At 37.6% G+C, this 19,278-nt stretch overlaps 1 protein-coding gene across 1 annotated transcript in view; it reads left to right on the top strand.

The window, feature by feature from the left end:
• The first annotated feature begins 402 nt into the window (after positions 1 to 402).
• The window catches only part of CCDC162 (uncharacterized), a 76,781-nt gene continuing 57,905 nt past the window's right edge, over positions 403 to 19,278 (top strand). The window contains exons 1-10 of the mRNA XM_087718663.1: positions 403 to 571; positions 3,362 to 3,494; positions 5,984 to 6,056; positions 6,336 to 6,446; positions 6,771 to 6,884; positions 9,180 to 9,374; positions 11,238 to 11,394; positions 14,879 to 15,027; positions 16,445 to 16,597; positions 17,454 to 17,555. Of these exons, the coding sequence (XP_087574789.1) occupies positions 3,367 to 3,494; positions 5,984 to 6,056; positions 6,336 to 6,446; positions 6,771 to 6,884; positions 9,180 to 9,374; positions 11,238 to 11,394; positions 14,879 to 15,027; positions 16,445 to 16,597; positions 17,454 to 17,555 (1,182 nt within the window). The 5' untranslated portion in view covers positions 403 to 571; positions 3,362 to 3,366. The remainder of the gene's footprint in view (positions 572 to 3,361; positions 3,495 to 5,983; positions 6,057 to 6,335; positions 6,447 to 6,770; positions 6,885 to 9,179; positions 9,375 to 11,237; positions 11,395 to 14,878; positions 15,028 to 16,444; positions 16,598 to 17,453; positions 17,556 to 19,278) is intronic.

Below are 19,278 nucleotides of genomic sequence, written 5' to 3'. Positions count from 1 at the left end.
TTATTATATTCAACTCTTATTGTTTTAACACCTGATAACAAAGCAGCTCTTAATAAATGAATGTATGGAGATGGTGTGGATTTGCAGTTGTTTAAATCAGTGTTTCAAAAGGGCTTCATTTGTGATATCTGCCTTAACTTCCAAACAGGACTGTCTATACAAATATTCTGGGCACCTGCCGTCTCATTCAGGCATATTAACCTTTCACATGGTTTTAACCGTCTCTAGCACATGGCAAAATATTTTCTCCCTCTTAGGCAGAAGAGCCCCATTTATTTATCTGGTCATTTTTGGATTAAAATAAATCAGCATGCCATCTATGAAACTGAGCCCAGGAAGTTATTTTTTCATCCCTCAGCTTTTGTGTATAGATGTTGTTACGGTTACCACACAGCCTACCCAGCCACTGACATACCTCTCGATTGCATTTTTAGTTTTGATCACACTAGTTATAGAATCTGTGGGAGATGTTTGCTGATATTGTTTCTAATAACGCAACTGAGCTCTTTGCTTTGCTAGAAGCTGTTTACCTTCTGTGCTTGTGAAGCTGTGACCTTTCTATTGAGACCAGGTATCGTATTCTCTTAAACTATGTGTTCCAAGACAGAGAGCAAAAGTAATAGCAAATTAATTTTATTTGTCCCAGAAAGTACATTTGCTTGTGAATATATCCTAAAATAACTGCATATGGAAGCCCTTCGAAGAAGAAAAGTACTGGACCTCAGATGATACACAGAATCAAGTCTTGCTCTGTTGAAGAAACAACTACAGCTCTTAAAAGATTTTTTTTTAATGGTTTCCTGGAAGGAGGTTAAATGCTGTTTTTAGAATTCTCATTTAAATGCTTCAAAAATTAAGATAATGGGAGAAGAAATTCTGACAGATTTCCTCCTTTTCTCTCTACCTCCCCTTCTCTCCCATTATATTGAAGGTCATTTCTATTTTGTTTGCTTTTAGGGAAACAGACATGCTTTCTAGTATTAATTATGTCTATTCTGAAACCTTATATATGGGTTGCTGGTATTCTTAATCTCATTACCTAAATCGGCTTAAGTTAGCTAAATCATGCCTGTGGCTTTTTCAGGGGCAAAGATATCAACTGGCCATGGATTATTTTTGAAATTGTGATCTGGCATTTGAAAACCCTGTAAGCATCAATTATACAATAGACTTGTTGCTTACAGAAAAAAAAAGTTTCATAAAATATTGGGGGGAAATTGTTTTGTTAAGGCATTTCTATATCTTGGCAAAAGCAATCGCTCTGATTTAAGAGACCTGCTTAAGACAAATTTTAAATCCCTCACAGTTTTAATTTATATATTAATTAGATGGAGTACTTTTTCTAAAGAAATTGCATTGCAAATTTGATTTGTTGTGTGGCTTTGGGCAACAAGTCAGGAAAAGGGATGTGTTTTTCCTTAAGTCAATAGGAAATTATCTGTGTGGGTTCAGCTGCAGCTTATATAACGAACCCATATGATTTATTCTGATAGAAATTGTGCTACCCAAATCACATTGAGAGTTAGTTTCTATATAAAAGCTACACTAAGTTAAGAACTGGGACTATAGAGTCATGCTCAAAGGAGAAATGGACAGTTCTATGTAATTATCAAAATCTTTGATACAAATTATTATACTGTTCTATGACCATAATAAAGATGTGATTTGATACTGGTGATTAGTTATGTTCTTGCTGCCTTGAATTATATATAAAATGTCAGGATAAAATAATAAAAAATAAACATTTTAAAAGACTTATGTTTCAACTCACCAGAATGAGCCAAAGATGTGAAGCAGTGTTAGAAAAATGCACTCACTGTTCTACATTAATTACAGTGTTGGACGTGACTTGTTTCAAATTCCTTTCAGTCATTAACCTTATTACTTTGCCTTGCACCAATCACTATGCTTTTAGCTATCTCACAATCTGATTTTGAGGGGAGAAAATGGAGAGAAAGAAAATGATGTATTACACCCTGAGTTTCTTGAAAGAAAGCTTACATATAAATTAAATAATTGCCACCACAGTAAGAACAAAGAGGACAGAATTTGTCATGGAATTGACATTTGAGGCAATAGATATATTAAGTCAATTTTTTGACCTTTATGAAATATTCTGTACTAATACTAAGCAAGGAATCTCTGATGTATTCCAGACAGGCAACATATAACAGTCTTGGTACCTAACAAACTATCCTTTAACTGCTAAAATAAATTTGTAGGCCTGTCAAAGTTTATAATGGTTTGGGTAACTAGGCCAGGAATATGTATATTTCTTTCCTTTCAAAGTTCTTTTGTGCTATAATGTTATAGCATTTTATAATGCTATAAAGTCTGCTGATGTGGATCCAATATTAATGAGGCCAAATTTGGCTGTACTGAGAATGATCAAGAATCTAGTTCATATATCATAATTGATTGCATTTGGTTTGGTCTTAGCATAATGTGTGAAATTGTAATTTATAAGACATATTTTATGGATTATAATTTCCACAATCTTGCTAAATTATGCTTCATTCAGTGGGCCATTATAAAACCAGTAATAATGATGTGTGAACCCAGTTAGTATATGACACGAAAATACCTTATCTGTGTTTGTGTAAACACTATATAATAGATATTTTTGATCTCTGAATAGTTGCTGTTTTATGGATATTATTTGTCTTTTTTTCATTCTGTAAAGCTGCCCAGAATAATTGGGAGGGATGCAGAATTTAACAAATAAGTACCTTACACTGATAGAGGTAGTAATTAGCTTTCAGCTTGGTCAGAATAAACCAGAGTGATGTTTTAGTAGTTAGTGCCATCAACCAATAACCAATTTTTGGGTATTGGGGTGTACATGCTTTGAATAAGTGAGCTAGGAAAAACTAAAGGATAATTTGCAGATCATCTTCTCTTTCCTACTAGTGACATAAAAGAAGCTTGAATCACAGCTAGAAGATATGCAGAACTTGCTTTCAGGTTCAGACACAGCTAATCCAAATGATCATTTGGTCTTTCGAAATGCCAACAGTTTCAAGTAATAGAATGCAACAGGTAGTATGCATTTGCAGCTTGAAATTGTTCTGTTGCAATTAATAATGCAAATAAAAGCAATGTCACTAAATTGTTTAAGTAACTGGCCTTTTTACTTTTGTGGCATGTATTTTTTTTAATACCTAAACTGATCAGTTAACATGAAAAGGTAGTTACACTTCTGCTGGTTCTTTTGTCTTGAAATAAGAAATGAAACATACATTATAATTTATTTCTTTGGTTTGTGTGCATTATATTTATGCACTTCTAAACTACTTGTTATGAAACTGTATTGTTGAAAATTGAATATAAGTTTATCTACATTTTCTCTTTATGTTACAAGACCAAATGGATGACATTTATAAGATCTCTTCTACTGAGAGAGTCCAACAGGTAGAGAAAGCATTAGCTGTGCAGCTGACTGAACTGAAGACAGAAATTGAAGGAAATGGGATCTTACAGGGAACTCCACATTGGTAAAAACATCATTTCTTATTTAGGACCATAGCTGTTTCGTAAAGGGCCACATAGCTTTGCTCCAATGCAGCTCCTTCCCATTCTTGGCAAAGTTGCTCAAAGGTTTTCCCATAAAATAATTGGGAGGAAGGTATTGGGCATCTGTGGAATAAAGTCAGTTTGCTCTAGTTGGACTTTAGTCTTGTAACAGGTCCAATGTTGGGTTCAGTCTTACTCATTTACCTGGGAGGAGGATGGCCCTATTGATGAAGTGAACAGGATTCTCCTGACTGTTACCTTGGTCACCTGTCCTCATTAAGGCATCAGTAGACCCAATGATGTTAGACAAATTTCTTCAGAGGAGGTTATAGAAAAGATAGTTGTGCACAGCAGCTCCAGAAAACTCTGGTGAAAATGGACTATTTGGATCCCTTTCATTCAGGATTCAGGAATGGGACCATAAAGCATGTATCGTGCTTTTAGATGACCTAGATAAGAGCAGGATGGAGGCAATACATCCATCCTTGTTCTTGACAGCTGTTATGATCTGCCACAATGTCCTTGAGAGACAGGAGGAAGAGCTGCAGCCTACTTAGGTGATGGTCAGATAAGAGATAGCTGAGCCCACAGAAGGAATGGGAACCTTGAAAATGTCTCAGAAATGACCCACCTTGGCTTGTTGGACTGTAAAGAAAAGGGGGAGAGAAATGTCTTTTCAGATTTTCAAGATTCTGTTACCCTAACCTTACAACAAAAGGTAAAATTAATAGTCATAGTTAGCCCTTTTTGTCTGAACTACCTTCAAGGACTGAAATCCCCCCCCCAATCAACATCTACTGGGATCAGCCCTGAAGAAAAGAAGAAAAAGCACCAATGACTGTCAATACTACCTTTAAGGGTTTTTTTACATTTGTTTTTAATTATTATTAGAATAATGAATTTGAGATGGGTGGCAATATAAGTAGAAACAAATAAAAAATTCACATTATAAATATAGGCTTAATTTCAGAAAGAAGAGCTGAACAATGATAGATGCCAGTCAATTGTATATTTCTCTGCAGCATATTTGATTTTAATAATTCCAACACATCTTATGTACCCTTAAAGCAATATTCTTTAGGCTGTCCAACCCAATGTTTATCTACTTATAGAACAATATGTCAGGAGTGAATCAGTGACTCACATACTGATCTCCAATTCATTAGATTACTGCATCTTGTTTATGGTGTTGCCTTTAGAGATAACCCAGAAATTCCTGGCATAAAAGATTAAGTGAGATTAATAGCAGGGCAAAGATTAAGTGAGATTAATAGCAGGGCAAAGTTGCTGCATTAGTTGATTCACAGAACATCAAACAAAGATGGAAGGAGTATATGGTAGTTCAGTTAAGGTGTAGGATGCATCTTATCTTAGTTATTCTCTTTTTAGAAGAACTTCTGCAATAGAAGATTAAATTAGATCAGCACATCTGGTTGTTTCCAAATTTGAAGCGTACCAAATTGATGGAATGGCTATAGGAATATGGGAAGCAACAGAAGAAGAATCAGTAAATGTTCTATGAAAATTATGCCAGAAAATCTGAAGAATTACATACTGTATACCAATACTAACGAAAGGAGGCATAACAATGTTTGCAAACTATTATACCACATCCTTAAGTTCACACATTAGCAAGAAAATGCTTAGGATCATCTAACACAGAGCTGATGGAGATTCTCTGGTCATGGTTGTCTCAAAGGTGCTTTTTCATGAGGCAACTGAACTTTCTGTTTTTTTTTTTTTTTTTTTTAAACATTTCACTTTTCATCAGCTGAAGAAGTTTCTTGGCTGACAAGTGAAATGTCTTCAAAGAAAAACCAGAAAGTCCAATTGCCTCTTGAAAAAGCACCTTTGGGACATTTATCCCACAGTGTAATCCCTTGCCAACCTTTTTTCATTTCATTCTCACAATTCATGGAGGTATTTACTACTGTGTGACCCCCTTTAGAAAATTTCATGGCATCAGTTTAGAATTAGGGCCTTAGCATGCTCATCTCTGGTTTTGACTGCATTCTACTGAAAGTGATGTTCTATTCAAAATGTGCAGTTATACAGTTGTTAACTTTCTCAAATAATCAATTTTCCACATCAATTGCTACCCATTTGTTCAATTAGTATTCTAATATTTGTGATTAATAAGATGAATTAATCTGTATCCCAAGCCCTTCCACTGAGTGGGAATGATGAAGTCTGGCAAAGGTGAACTAGCTTTTTAATTTTAGCAGAATAATTCCAGTAGTTGGAAATAATAATATATTTAACAAGAGTAGGTGGGAATAAATATTGACTTGAAAGTCTCATTCTGTGGATATTGGTGGTACAAGTGGAATGAAATCCTTGACTTTTCATGTGATTATTGTTAAATTCATTCTATATATTTGGCAGCTGTTAAATCATTTCATATACCGTATGTTTTACTGCTAATTTTGCTTTGGTCTACGCTACAATAATATTTCATCATGTTTCATAGTTCTGTGCCCCTTCCAAAAGACATTGATTATTTCAGAAGAGAAAGGGAGTGGACCCTGAAAAAATGTTTACAGGTAAATAATAAATGCATCACTATAAAAAAAAAAACATCACAACATAATCCAAAAGTCATACCTCTTATTTCTTTTGCCTGTTGTTAAACCTATTCAAACTGGAGAAGCTTATTTCTGATTTTTTGTAATTATTTTATTGAATAACAAAATTGTCATTAGAATGTTCTGATCGCTACTAAACAGCATTTTCTACGATTTTAACAGATCCCACAATACTATAAAACATACCCTATATTCAATACTGCTGAATAATTTTACGCTGTTGTTGATTTTTGTCAGGTTGCAGAGGCAAAGCCTCTTGTAATTCAGACTGATGTCCTGAAGAGGGAGCTAGATAGCTGTCTAAAAAGGGAATATACACCAGAAAGTTTATCCTTGTTGTTGTATCAGGTAATGTTTGCTTTTTCACGTTTGAAGGGGTTTTTTGACCCTAAATTTTCCGCCAAAAAAATCCTGGCATATTATGGTTTCTCAGTCTCTAGATTCCTCAAAGTTATGTCTCTGATTGCCCATATTTCCAATTTCATTGTATATATGATGACAATAAAGGTTATACTACTATATTTTGTATTGGATTTTTTTTTAGTTTGATGTGGACAAAGAGCCAATGCGTATGTGAATGATATTCCAAGGAAGTTATTTATGATGCATAATTTTTTCAGAAGTAAAACTGTAATTTTAATCTGTAAAAAATCTCTTATTTTTTTTACAAAGTTTTATATCGACAGGATCCCACAGTTAGTCCAAAGCAAATACTTACATATGCTAAGATGGAAAAGATTTTGTCAGCACAGTAGTATTATTGAACAACTGTACCCTTTCTACCAGGTATGAAATCTCAAAGTTTGCACAGTTGTTAAATACAAGGTAAAATGTTTATTTTCAAATGAACATAAATATGATTTAATATTTGTTAAGTGCGGAGGCAAAGCTATAGAATTTTCCTTTCTGTAAGTTCAATTTAGTTTGAGAAAAATGGAATTTTCCAGCATAATAACTTAAAAACCTTGTAGGGGAGTATTAAAGTCTACCAATAAAAATAATTTCTATAGAATTATCTATATAATGTATAGAATAGACTCTGTAGTGTGATGGCGAATCTATGACATGCGTGCCCGAAGTGGCATGCGGAGCCATGTCACGTGGCATGCCGGGCGGCACACATTCCTCTTCCAGGTTTTGGCACACATGCATGCATGGTGATCAGCTGGCCTTCGTGCATGAGGCAGTGCTGGAAACTGGAAGAGCTGGTTTTTCTCTTAATGGCGTGAGCATGCATCTTGGCCAGCTGATCATCACGTGGATGCGTCCCAGTAACCAGAAAACTAGTGAGCATGCATGTGCCGGAAACCGTAAGTTCATTTTCCGGCGAGCACATGCCCCCTGGGCAGCTCCTCTTCCAGGTTCAGGCGCCCAGACAAGCGTGCATGCTCCCTTTTTGGCACTCAGTGCCGAAAAGGTTTGCCATCACTGCTCTATAGAATATAGAATGTATAGAATATCTATATCTATTGAATATCTATAGGATAGATAGTAACTATAGAAATTGTAACGTGTGTGTGTTCCATGTATAGATCGGTTCTAAAACCAGGAGTCCAGTGGATCAATAATGTGATGTTAACCATTTTGTTAGTTATACCAGGCAGTAGGAAGAATTGTTGAAGCTTCAGGTGGTGCCAAAGAGATAAATTTAGTTTTAGAAATCATTGATGCTCAACAAATGTTATGCTTCTAGTTCTCAGCAACACTTTTTATAAGTAGGGGAAAAACCCTTTATAGCAGTAGGCAAACTTTTTGACACTCTGAAGGAGATGGTGGTTTAAAAATGTGAAAACAAACAAACCATTTCCCAAGATTTTGGAAGGATATTTGTGGGTCTTGAAAGCATTCCTGAAAATAAAAATAAAAATAATACTACATTGGCAATTTGCTTGTATTTATTATTCTTTTTTAAAGGCCCTTGCTAACGGGGCCATTAAGCTTCATTTTTCATTTTTTTTAACTGAAGTGATCATAAAAAAAAGCCTTGTAGAAAAGGGAAGTCTAGGATACTACTATAATGAAAGAGTGTTTCTTATTCTTGTAAAATACATATAAGGAATTGCCAGAAGCTAAGGCTACTGGAAGCTAAAAGAAAGTGGAGGTAGTTAAAACAGAAGCGACACTGATAACTGTTGGGCAGAGGGAAGACAAGATAGGATATGACCTTGCAACCTTGTGACAAACTAAGTGATTTATTAAATAAGCAAGAAGGGGAATTTTGATTATGTACCTCTTTAAAGAAAAAAAGAATTTTGATAGAATCATAGAACCGTGGAATAGGAAGGGAGCACAAGAATTATCTAATCTAAATCTCTATAAAGTTCTAGAAAACAAATTAGATATACCGGCAACCTTTTACTGTCACCTTATACAGAGTTACTGTAAATAACTATAAATACTCTAAGAAAATAAGAGACAGAATATACTTTAATCTTCCTTCTTTGTCAGATACCACACTACTAGGGGAAAAATAGCAAGAAAGATATATGGCCATATATATGTGATAAATAAATAAACCTCAGTGCAATAATTCTTAAAATTTTTCATTTGTGGATAAACTTAGTTTCTGGCAACCATATTTTATAGTACATTCATGTATCTGCAAAAATAACACAGAAATTATGCTACTTCTGACCAAATCAACTTATATTGCAAAACCCCCAAAGATGCTATTGGAGTGCACCAGTGGTGGGATTCAAATTTTTTACTACCAGTTCTGTGGGCATGGCTTGGTGGGCGTGGCATGGGAAAGATACTGTAAAATCTCCATTCCCTCCCCACTTCAGGGGAAGGTTACTGCAAAATCCCTATCCCCCCCCCAATCAGCTGGGACTCGGGAGGCAGAGAATAGATGGGGGTGGGCCAATCAGAGCTGGTATTTACCAGGTCTACAAACTACTCAAAATTTCCGCTACGGGTTCTCCAGAACTGGTCAGAACCTGATGAATACCACCACTGGAGGGCACTTAAGCAGCTGAAGATATCATATTGTTTGATAATGGTGCTTGATGTTCTAGGTAGTTCGTTAATTCATCTTCCTGGGACAAGAAAGCCACTTCCATCTTTTTCTTCTCTTTGTAGAAACAAGTGACTCAAATTATGCAGGAGTATAATGATGCCATTCAAAGAGCTGCAAGACTCTCAAGTGTACGAGAGAGCTTTCTGACTGGAAAAGAAATTCCTATAAACCTGGTGACCCAGGAAGATTTGATGATCTACACACAATGGCTGATATGTCATTTGCATTCACTTAAAACCATCCATGCCTATCTCCAGGTAAAATAATGGCTTATTACCCTGAAAGAGTCCATGAAGCATTATGGGGAAGTTGAATCCCATTTCACAATTAATACTGGGTTTCCCCGAAAATAAGACAGGGTCTTATTTTCTTTTGACCCCTGAAATAAGTGCTCGACCTTATTTTGCGGGAAGTCTTATTATTTTTAAGGCTCAGGAGGCGGCGAATGTAGTCACCTCATGGCCGCTGCTGTGTTGCAATATTTTCAGGAGACGGCTTATTTTAGTGCATGTGCTCAAAAAGCCCGATTGGACTTACTATCCGGGAAGATCTTATTTTCAGGGAAACAGGGAATTCATACATTTCTGCTAAAGGACACTTATAGAGGTTGTGTTAAAATTCTAATTACAATATTTATTACAGTAAAATGGCAGCACGGCAAAAATGGCAAAGTCTGGTTTCCTTTCTCCTTCCCAAATCTAAACCTTTGAGCATTAATTGGATTCCTTGAAAAGCAGCTCTTTTTTTCAGATGCTAAGCACCAGGACCAGCCATAAAGAGTTCAATATTTATTCTATAATTAGATAGCAGTAGATAAAGAACTAAAGATTTGTAAATGTTTCTACTGAGGTTGCCTTCTTATATGGACATTTTTCAAAGGAGTAGCCTGAAGAACTCAAACCCTTGTAGGCTAAATCATTTACTGGGGTATAAATTTGATTGAGCATGAAAATGTGCACCATAAACTGATTGGACCTCAAGGAAATATGAGATTATCTTTCTCCCTAATAGATAGGAAGTCTAGAGCTCTCCAGACATTGCTGAGCTGCAGTTCCTAATACCATACAATAACAATGAATTTAATAACTAAATGAGAAAGTGAAGTCAGGGTCCATTCTTATTTATTATTTCTTTTATTTATTTATTTATAGGCCGCCCTTTTCCCTGAGGGGACTCAGGGCGGCTAACAACTTATATGGGAAGGGGAACATACAATGACATATAACACAATGTATAATTAAAATCGAGCAACATTCATTCAACATTCGGGTGGGGGCGGATTATACTCTTTACCCCAGGCCTGACGGGATAGCCAGATCTTGAGGGCTGTGCGGAAGGTCTGAAGGGTGGTGAGGGTACGAATCTCCACGGGGAGATCGTTCCAGAGGGTCGGAGCTGCTACTGAAAAGGCTCTCCTCCGCGTAGTTGCCAGCCGGCACTGGCTGGCAGATGGCACTCGGAGGAGGCCTAATCTGTGAGATCTGATGGGTCGAGAGGAGGTAATTGGCAGGAGGCAGTCTCTCAAGTACGCAGATCCACTACCATGAAGGGCTTTATAGGTAGTAAGAAGCACCTTGAAGCGCACCTGGAGATCAACAGGTAGCCAGTGCAGCTCACGGAGGATAGGTGTTATGTGGGCGAACCGAGGTGCGCCCACGATCACTCGCGCGGCCGCATTCTGAACTAGCTGAAGTCGCCGGATGCTCTTCTTATTGCTTTACTTGGGCAAGTATATAAAACATGAAACAGCCTTGACTTTTTAAATATTTCCCCAATTGACTTTCAGTATAAAGTAGAGTTTATAATAATATTTCTTTTATTAATAGCAGGATGCAGCCTACATTTTCTGAGATAACAGTCTCATAGAGGTGTTTGTGTCTCCAACCAATATAAAAAAGAAGAGATAACCTTAGATGAACAGTATATTTCAAAATGTCCTAGGCAGGATTCCCTAAATTATATTTCTTTATAAAGGCTGGGCCTCTCAGTCCATTTCCCATAAAACAACAGTTTCTATCATTCTTTGGGGAGAAGTATAAAAAGTAACTATTAATTAAATGTGTATGCTCTGCTGCTTTAAAGACATATAATGAATATAAAACATGTGCTCAAATCTATAGGTACTCCAACACTTGCCTATCTCTCACAGGACAGAGGTAACCATTGACAGATACCAATTTCAAGGTGATGGAGATAAATCCAAAGCTTCTGGAAAAATGGATTTTTTGTCTCCCAGGATGCAAGTCTCTGTCCACCCTAGCACTTTAGCCATGGAGGGTAAGGAATAATGCTATCTGTATTCTTTGAGAGCCACAGCCTTGAAGGGCTCTGGGGCCTATAAAAATTAGCTGAGAGACTGATCATGGGACTCTTTGTCTCCCCGTTTCTGTACGAAGTAATTGTTTTTGCCCAACAGCCATGCTGTAGGGGTCTACCGGCTAAACGGAGCTAGATGTCTTCCTGAAGTTTTTAGAGAGAACATGTTTTCCAGTCTTTCCATGTTTCTCAAAATTAGAGCAGGAGAATTGGAAAAATACTGATTCATGGTATGATAAGGTAATGTAAAATAAAATGATAATAAGACAAGAGATAAGAAGATAAGATATTCTGTTACCTGCTCTCAAGAGAAAGTATATATTTACCCAAATACATACATAACACACATATACACATGCTATAAACATACATATAAATATATATAGTACTATTTATATTTAGCATTTCTTCAGGATATAATATCCTTTCGGTACTCAAAGCAGTGTTGATAGACCTTTACCTCCTATAACAAACTCTGATGATAAGACTAGGCCAGGGGTCAGCAACCTGTGGTTCAGGAGCCGCATGTGGCTCTTTCATTCCTCTGCTGCAGCTCCCTGTTGCTGGTCAGCGCCACAATTTTGAGAGGAGCTTCCGGTTGAGGGGGGAAAGCATGGCTCCGTCAAGAGGAGACTCTTATGGCAAGGGGTGATATGGCTTTCAGTTAGGACAAGTAGAGGAAAAAGAACACCGTGCTAGGAGGAGATTCTATGGTGGGGGAACCAGACTTCCGGTCGGCTCCAGAATTTAACGGGGGCTTCCAGTTAGGACCTTTGTGGCTCTTTGAGTGTTTATCATTGCCCACCCTTGGACTAGGCTAAGAGAGAGAACGACTAAACCCAAATTATCCAGGGAACTCTATTATTGAAGAGAAATTTGAACCTGGCTCTCCACAGTCCCATTCCAGTAGGTTTACTACTATTTTGTGTTGTGCTTGACTTATCACCAATTGATTAGCTATCATTTCAAGTTTGAAGTTTTGAGAGACTCCCCAAAAGATACCTCTGACCTGGCTGCACAATCCCACCATCATGTGACTACATTTCGGATACATTTACAGCTGTTTATAAACATCCAGTGGTCATGGGGCCAGAGTTTACCATGTTTTTGCTGAAATTCAGTGTTTACTTCCAGTTTGGGTAAAAACACTCCCTAGCAGTAAAAGTCATAAAATCGGGTTGCTTATGTAGGTGTCTAATTTTACGACCTTCAAGACTTATGATCGTAATGAGCAATCTCCTGTTTGGTTGTAAATCAAGGTCTGCCAGTATGATTATACCAATATTGCAATTACGTCTTAGATTGGATTAACAAACATGAACAAATATGTGCATATTCTACCTTTAGACTGAATCCAAGGTCATTTCAGGATTCGGGCCATGTGATTCTGTGGTCTACTCAGTTCATATCTGGCTATAATTTCAAAGGAAAATAGGCTTTTATGGAGCCAGAAAGATAATTTAAATGATTTGTTTCTTTGCTGTTTACTTTCAGTAACAAGTTATCCCAATCCATTTATTTCGAAGATATTCAATGAAGCCTACAATTTCATCTGCTGTACAGTATAGATTTAAATTGGATAGATTAAATGAGAAGATGATTAAGTAAAACATTAAAATCAAAGGCTGAGTGAATGTAGAGTAGGAGCACAGATGGCTTTATTCATGCCAAGCCATCAAACAACAAATTAGATTACCTACAGTTCTACAAATTCTGGTGAGCCTGATTGAACTTTAGCAAGTTGTTGCACAGTAATTAAAATACTTCTATCAATAAACTTCTAAGCAAAGGACATCTGTGCAGGGAAACATAATTATATTTGGGGTTTGAAATATACCTTGAAAATGTCTCTTAGTAGAATTTGCATTAGGCTCATGTTTGAGCTACTAAACTGTAAAGTAGAACTTAGTGTTCTGACCATAAACAGTTTTTCTCACTATAATACTGTCTCTCATTTTGGGGTCCAGATTAAGATAATATTTTTTGCTCACTTATTTTGGTCTTGTCTTGTACAGCTGGTCCTTGACTTACAACAGTTCATTTAATAACTCTTCAAATTACAACGGCACTGAAAAAAATGGCTTGTGGCTGTTTTTCACACTTATGGATTTTGCAGCATCCCCATGGTTACATGATCAAAATTTGGATGCTTGGCAACTGGCATGTATTAATAACGTTTGCAGTGCCCTGAGGTCATGTGATCACCTTTTGTGAGTCAGTGGGGAAGCCAGGTTCAATTAACCACCATATTACTAACTTAACAGCTGCAGTGATTTGGTATTTTGGTATTTATTGTACATTTATAGGCCGCCCTTTTCCCTGAGGGGACTCAGGGCGGCTTACAATAAAAGGGGAAAGGGAGTGTAGGACAAATACAAAAAGAAATGTGAACGAGAATAAATCAAACAGTAAAACACAACATTCACTCGATATTCGGGAGGGGCGAAAGTAAAAACTTATCCCCAGGCCTGACGGGCTAGCCAGATCTTGAGGGCTGTGCGGAAGGCCTGGACGGTGGTGAGGGTACGGATCTCCACGGGGAGATTATTCCATAGCGTCGGAGCCGCAACAGAGAAGGCTCTCCTCCGAGTAGTCGCCAGTCGGCACTGACTGGCGGATGGAATACGGAGGAGGCCAACTCTATGCGATCTGATGGGACGCAGGGAGGTAATTGGCAGAAGGCGGTCTCTCAAATAGCCAGATCCACTACCATGGAGCGCTTTATAGGTGGTAAGTAGGACCTTGAAGTGCACCCGGAGATCGACAGGTAGCCAGTGCAGCTCACGGAGGATCGGTGTTATGTGGGCGAACCGTGGTGCGCCCACGATCACTCGCGCGGCCGCATTCTGGACTAGCTGAAGTCTCCGGGTGCTCTTCAAGGGCAGCCCCATGTTGTCACTTAACAACTGCTTCACTTAGCAACAGAAATTGTGGGCTCAATTGTAGTCGTAAGTCAAGGACTACCTGTATTAATTTTCTTTTTTTTTCTGATTTTTATTGGTGTATATCTTCTGGGATCACAGATTGTGGAAACAGCAGTTTACAAATCTTTTAAACAAGCAAGCAAGCAATTTGTCTAAGAAATATTTAGTCTGGGAGACTTCTCATTTCTCCCTGATGTATGTGCCCCAAAATAGAGAATTTTCTCCACCACAAACTACAAGAGGGGCAGCTGCTGGGGTTGAGGTCTTTCAGCCAGTATCACCCCTCTTTAGGACTGTCCTCCCTAAAATGCTTGTCTGGTCCATCTTTCTGTCCTTTTCAGCACAAGATGAGGGCTGACTAGACAGAAAAGACAAACAATTTTGAGAACATGTTTCAAACATGCAAAATGAGCCAAAAGTTAGGCCACCTATAGTATGAGATTTGGAGGGCAGTGGTTGTCTTGAGAGTCAGGAGGCTCTAACGTTTCTTATATTCTTCCATTAATTTTGCTTTTGTAAAGGAACCATTGCAAAGATTGCACTTCCCCAACACACTGCAGAAATTGACCAACTGAAACCCCAGCTCAGACTTCTGCTCTCTCAACTGGATATTAATTATGATGTAGAGAATTTGAAACATTCTGCGAACGAGATGGAACTTTTTTCCATGGTAATAAAGATCCAGGGTTTTTTAAATGTCTTGTATACTGATGAAAGTCAGTTATGTTTTTAATTATTAGCCTGATATGTAACTTTAAAAAATTCTGAGTTAGTGTAAATTAGATCCCATTACCTAACTCAGGCCTGTCAAACTGGCAGCAGGCCAGATGTGTCACATGCAGGCCACGCCTACCCCACCCCAGCTCTGCAAAGGCAAAAACTGTCACAATACATCATGTGATGCAATTGAGTTTGACACCTATGATCTAACTATTTAATGCCCTTATCAGACAGCTATAATTTGCAATTCTGCAGACACAAAGTAAAAAGTGAAATTTGTTACAAGTTGCATTCAGTTTTGGTGAGTTAATAGATACCTTAATAGATATGTTGTTTTTCTTGGCACAAATGTAAAAGTGGTTTATCACTGAGTTCTTCTGAAATCAGTCCCATTTGCTACCAGGCACAATGAGCCCAAAATGACAAACCATGTGTTGCAATGTCCCAATTCACGCTCTACCATCTATGTACTCGCATGTGGTGTTGTGATGCAAACAAAAAGGGGCAAAGTTTCCATGGTAACTTTGTGATACTTGCTCCACTGCTGCAGAAACGTCTTTCTAGAATATTTCTGACTTTCCTGGTTTATGAATATTCTAATTCTAACTCATCCAAATACTGTATTAACCAGGACCAGTCCACTTAGATCCTGAACGAGACAAGATCAGTCAGGAGCTGCTATCTTCTGAGACATTCCATGTTTTTTAAGACAGCATAATTTGCTGACATTTCACATAATTTGAATATCTTTCTTAATAGATTTAATCTGAGATGAAGCACATTTGGAACAGAATTCCTTTCTCCATATGTGTACATTGCATGCACAGTACATATGTATTTGTGTGAGTGGGCAATTGATTTGTCTAAAAATAAACTACAAAATTATTCAAAGGTTTTTAGAATGTTATATAGAAAGTGAAAGTTTAAAAGTATTTTGTACAGCAGCATAAAATGCATTGAGAGATACAACAAGGAGATACCTATCACCTCTAACATAACCAGGTAGCAGCTAGATTTTTACAGCATGTTAATGAATTTCATATAACCAGTAAACCATTATGTATCTTGTACAATGCAGGTCTGGATTTTTTTCTGAAAGCCTATAGTTAACAACAATCTAAACTATTACTTATTTTAACATCAGCAAAAAATATAATAATCTTATCAATCTTCCCTTCCTTTATGTTAGGTAAAATTAAATTTGGTTTAAAGTAAACAAGACTTCAGTGAACTCAACCTTTTCCTTGATTATAATGTTTCTGTATTTTGTAAGTGAATTCTGTCCTAGTACTGATGTAACATTAATTCAGTGTAAAGCAATGTTAATTTTTCTAGCTTAATCAGCATGATCTCCCCAACATCCTCAGGTCAAACATAAATTTAGGAGCATTTTCAATAAACAGCAAACAATGAGAACATTTCCTGTTTATGATGCTGGAACCCCTGGATCAGAAAAATTGGGCCTAATGAACTCCAACGTGACTTTGAAAAAGAGAGCAAATTGGACCTCTTTTGTAAAGGTAAAAGCTAAATTTCAACTTCAAGCTATGCAAGCAGCTATCTGAACTTCTGAATTTTCAAATTCTCAATAGCTAACTGGTATATAATCATCCTAAGTGAAACTGAAATGAAATATACTTATATTTAGGAAGACAGATTATGTATCTTGCGTGCATCGGTGTATGCGGAGAACCATACAAGAGCATCACCTTAAATATGCTTCTATATACTAAATGTAAAAGATGTTTGACATCAGGGGTGGGTTGCTAACAGCATTACTGCTGGTTTGGTGTGCTGTCAATTTTGCGCACAAACGCTTGCTTTGCTCGCACGCGTGCCTGACACGCACTCTGTGCATGTGCGCAGTTGCCCATAAATAGGACTGCGCATGCACAGAACAATAAAAAATGGGGGTGGGAAACATGCCACGCTGACTGGGGAACTACCAGTTTGGCTGAACCGGGCTGAACCGGTAGGAACCAACCTCTGCTTCATATATAAGTGATTAGGGTTACTCTTTGAAGAGGGGGATATATTGTGGACTGAGCAGATGTGATTTTCTTTCACAGCATTGACTGCACATTATTCTGGAAGATGGAGGTCCCTTGATGCTCTCTGCCCATTTTCAGAGGTCTTGTTACTAAATTAACAGCACCAGTGCACTGATAATGTTACCTAGTTTGGTAATGAAACCTTTGCAAGAGAGCCACCAAGTTCAGAGCACCAAGGGCCCCATAGCTCAACCCTGAGCTACAAATATTCTACCAACACAGTATTCTTTTTTACACATACAAAATGGTTAATCCTCACCAACTTCTAGATTAGCAAAATAAATTTTCAGTATTTTACTTTGAATATCTACCTCTTGTCTGACAGATTAAACCTCAACAAGATCCATGGCAACAAAAACTATTGATAAAACTTAAACAGTGGAAAAAGGTAGATGAACAGCTAGAGATTCAATCAAAATTGTTACAGGTAAACAGAAACTAATTTTTAATTTTATAGGTGGGTATGTAACATCTTAGAGTATTAATGACATTCTCAAATTCATTGTAATATGCATAGTAATATTACATGATACTTTCACTTCAAACAATTTCAGAAGTTTTGGGGTGTTAAGACAATATGTAAAATCACTGATGGAAGGGAATCTTGTTTATTCTACCAAACCATGGAACTTATTTTCTAGAACATTTCCCATAATATAGTTCTCCTGGATTTTCACATTATTTTGACATTCCTATAACCTTACTTTTGACGTACAACCAATCTATTAGTTAAATCTAACTCCCACCAATTCAGATAGTTGATCACTGATGTTTATCACAGATTCCAATAAACATACAGGATACTGGATCCTACTTTTTTGGAGCTGTTTCCTGTGGAGTCCAATTCTCTGATTTTATCAATATTCATTCTGACATGCGACTCTCAAAACTGGACACAGTATTATTAATACATGAAGCTGCTGAACAGTGAGTGCCTTTCAATTTAGTTCTAAAAGGCCCTGCACACAATCAGAGAAGAAACCTATCAGCATTCCTACCTGACATAATTTGCTCAGGTGAGAGAAAGTGGGGGAGGTAGAATGGAAGCGGTTGCAAAAAGAAAAAGAGAAGAGAGTGGTAGAAAAAGAATAAAAAGAAAAATTCCCCCACTGATTCTGTCTCAGTGATATACTCTCCATGTAGTATCTAACACATAATTCCCAACTCTCAGGAAAAAGCCTCCTCATTTCTGCCCCAAGCAAATGTGTGGAAGTGATTAAATATTCAATATTATGAATGTTAAAAGTACATGTTGGTAATTGTTAAGGTAATGATGATTTAATAGCTGACCAGCTGCTGTAAGGCTATAAACTGAGATGATGACATGAGGTTGAGTCAGCAGGGTTACTGCCACTTTAAGAAGCTGTATATATAAGGGAGGCCATATGAGTGTGTCTCTCTCTCTCTCCTTGTGTATTTTTCTCCTCGTGTTCTATATCTTAATTGTGGTTCCCCATGTAGAGTTGAAGATTGACTGCTTGCCTGTTATTTGCCTAACACAGTGGTAGTCAACCTGGTCCCTACTGCCCACTAGCGGGCGTTAGAAAGACAAAACCTCTGTGTACTGTATTTTGCTCCTGGGTTGTCTCAAAAGAGTAGTCACACTGTGCACACTCTGACAGTAATATATAGCTACATATAAAAATCTAACAATAATTGATCACATATCAATATTATAAATATAATAGTATATATTTGCAGTTTTCCACCCTCTAGTTTTTTATGAATATCATTCTTTCCTTTTCCTAACCAGAAATATTTCACTTGCAAACATGTTTCCTGCTAGTTCCTTCTTCCCGGAGGAACTCCGGGAGATGAAGCGCCGGAGGAGATGCCTAGAGCACCGATGGAGGTCCAATAAGTCCGAATCGAACCGAGCAATGGTAACCACCTGCACCAAGGAATACACCAGAGCGCTTAGGGCAGCGAAAAGATCCCATATAGCCACCTTGGTTGCGTCCGCTGAGTCCCGCCCAGCCGCCCTGTTTAAGATAACCCGCTCCCTATTAAATAAAAGGGAGGCGGGGGAACCCTTGCAGGGCAGAGCTGAGGATTATGCCCAATTCTTAGCGGACAAAATTGCTCGGTTTCGGTCGGACTTGGACTCCACCCCTGCAGTTCCAGCCGAGGCACAAGAGGATCAGATGGAA

The sequence above is a fragment of the Thamnophis sirtalis genome, unplaced genomic scaffold (assembly GCF_051295495.1).
Source record: "Thamnophis sirtalis isolate CommonGarterSnake01/CBP01778 unplaced genomic scaffold, rThaSir2_p1.2 scaffold_6, whole genome shotgun sequence".
Taxonomy (NCBI): Eukaryota; Metazoa; Chordata; class Lepidosauria; order Squamata; family Natricidae; genus Thamnophis; species Thamnophis sirtalis.
The sequence above is the reverse complement of the archived record's forward strand: the minus strand, read 5'-3'. Positions and strand labels throughout refer to the sequence as shown.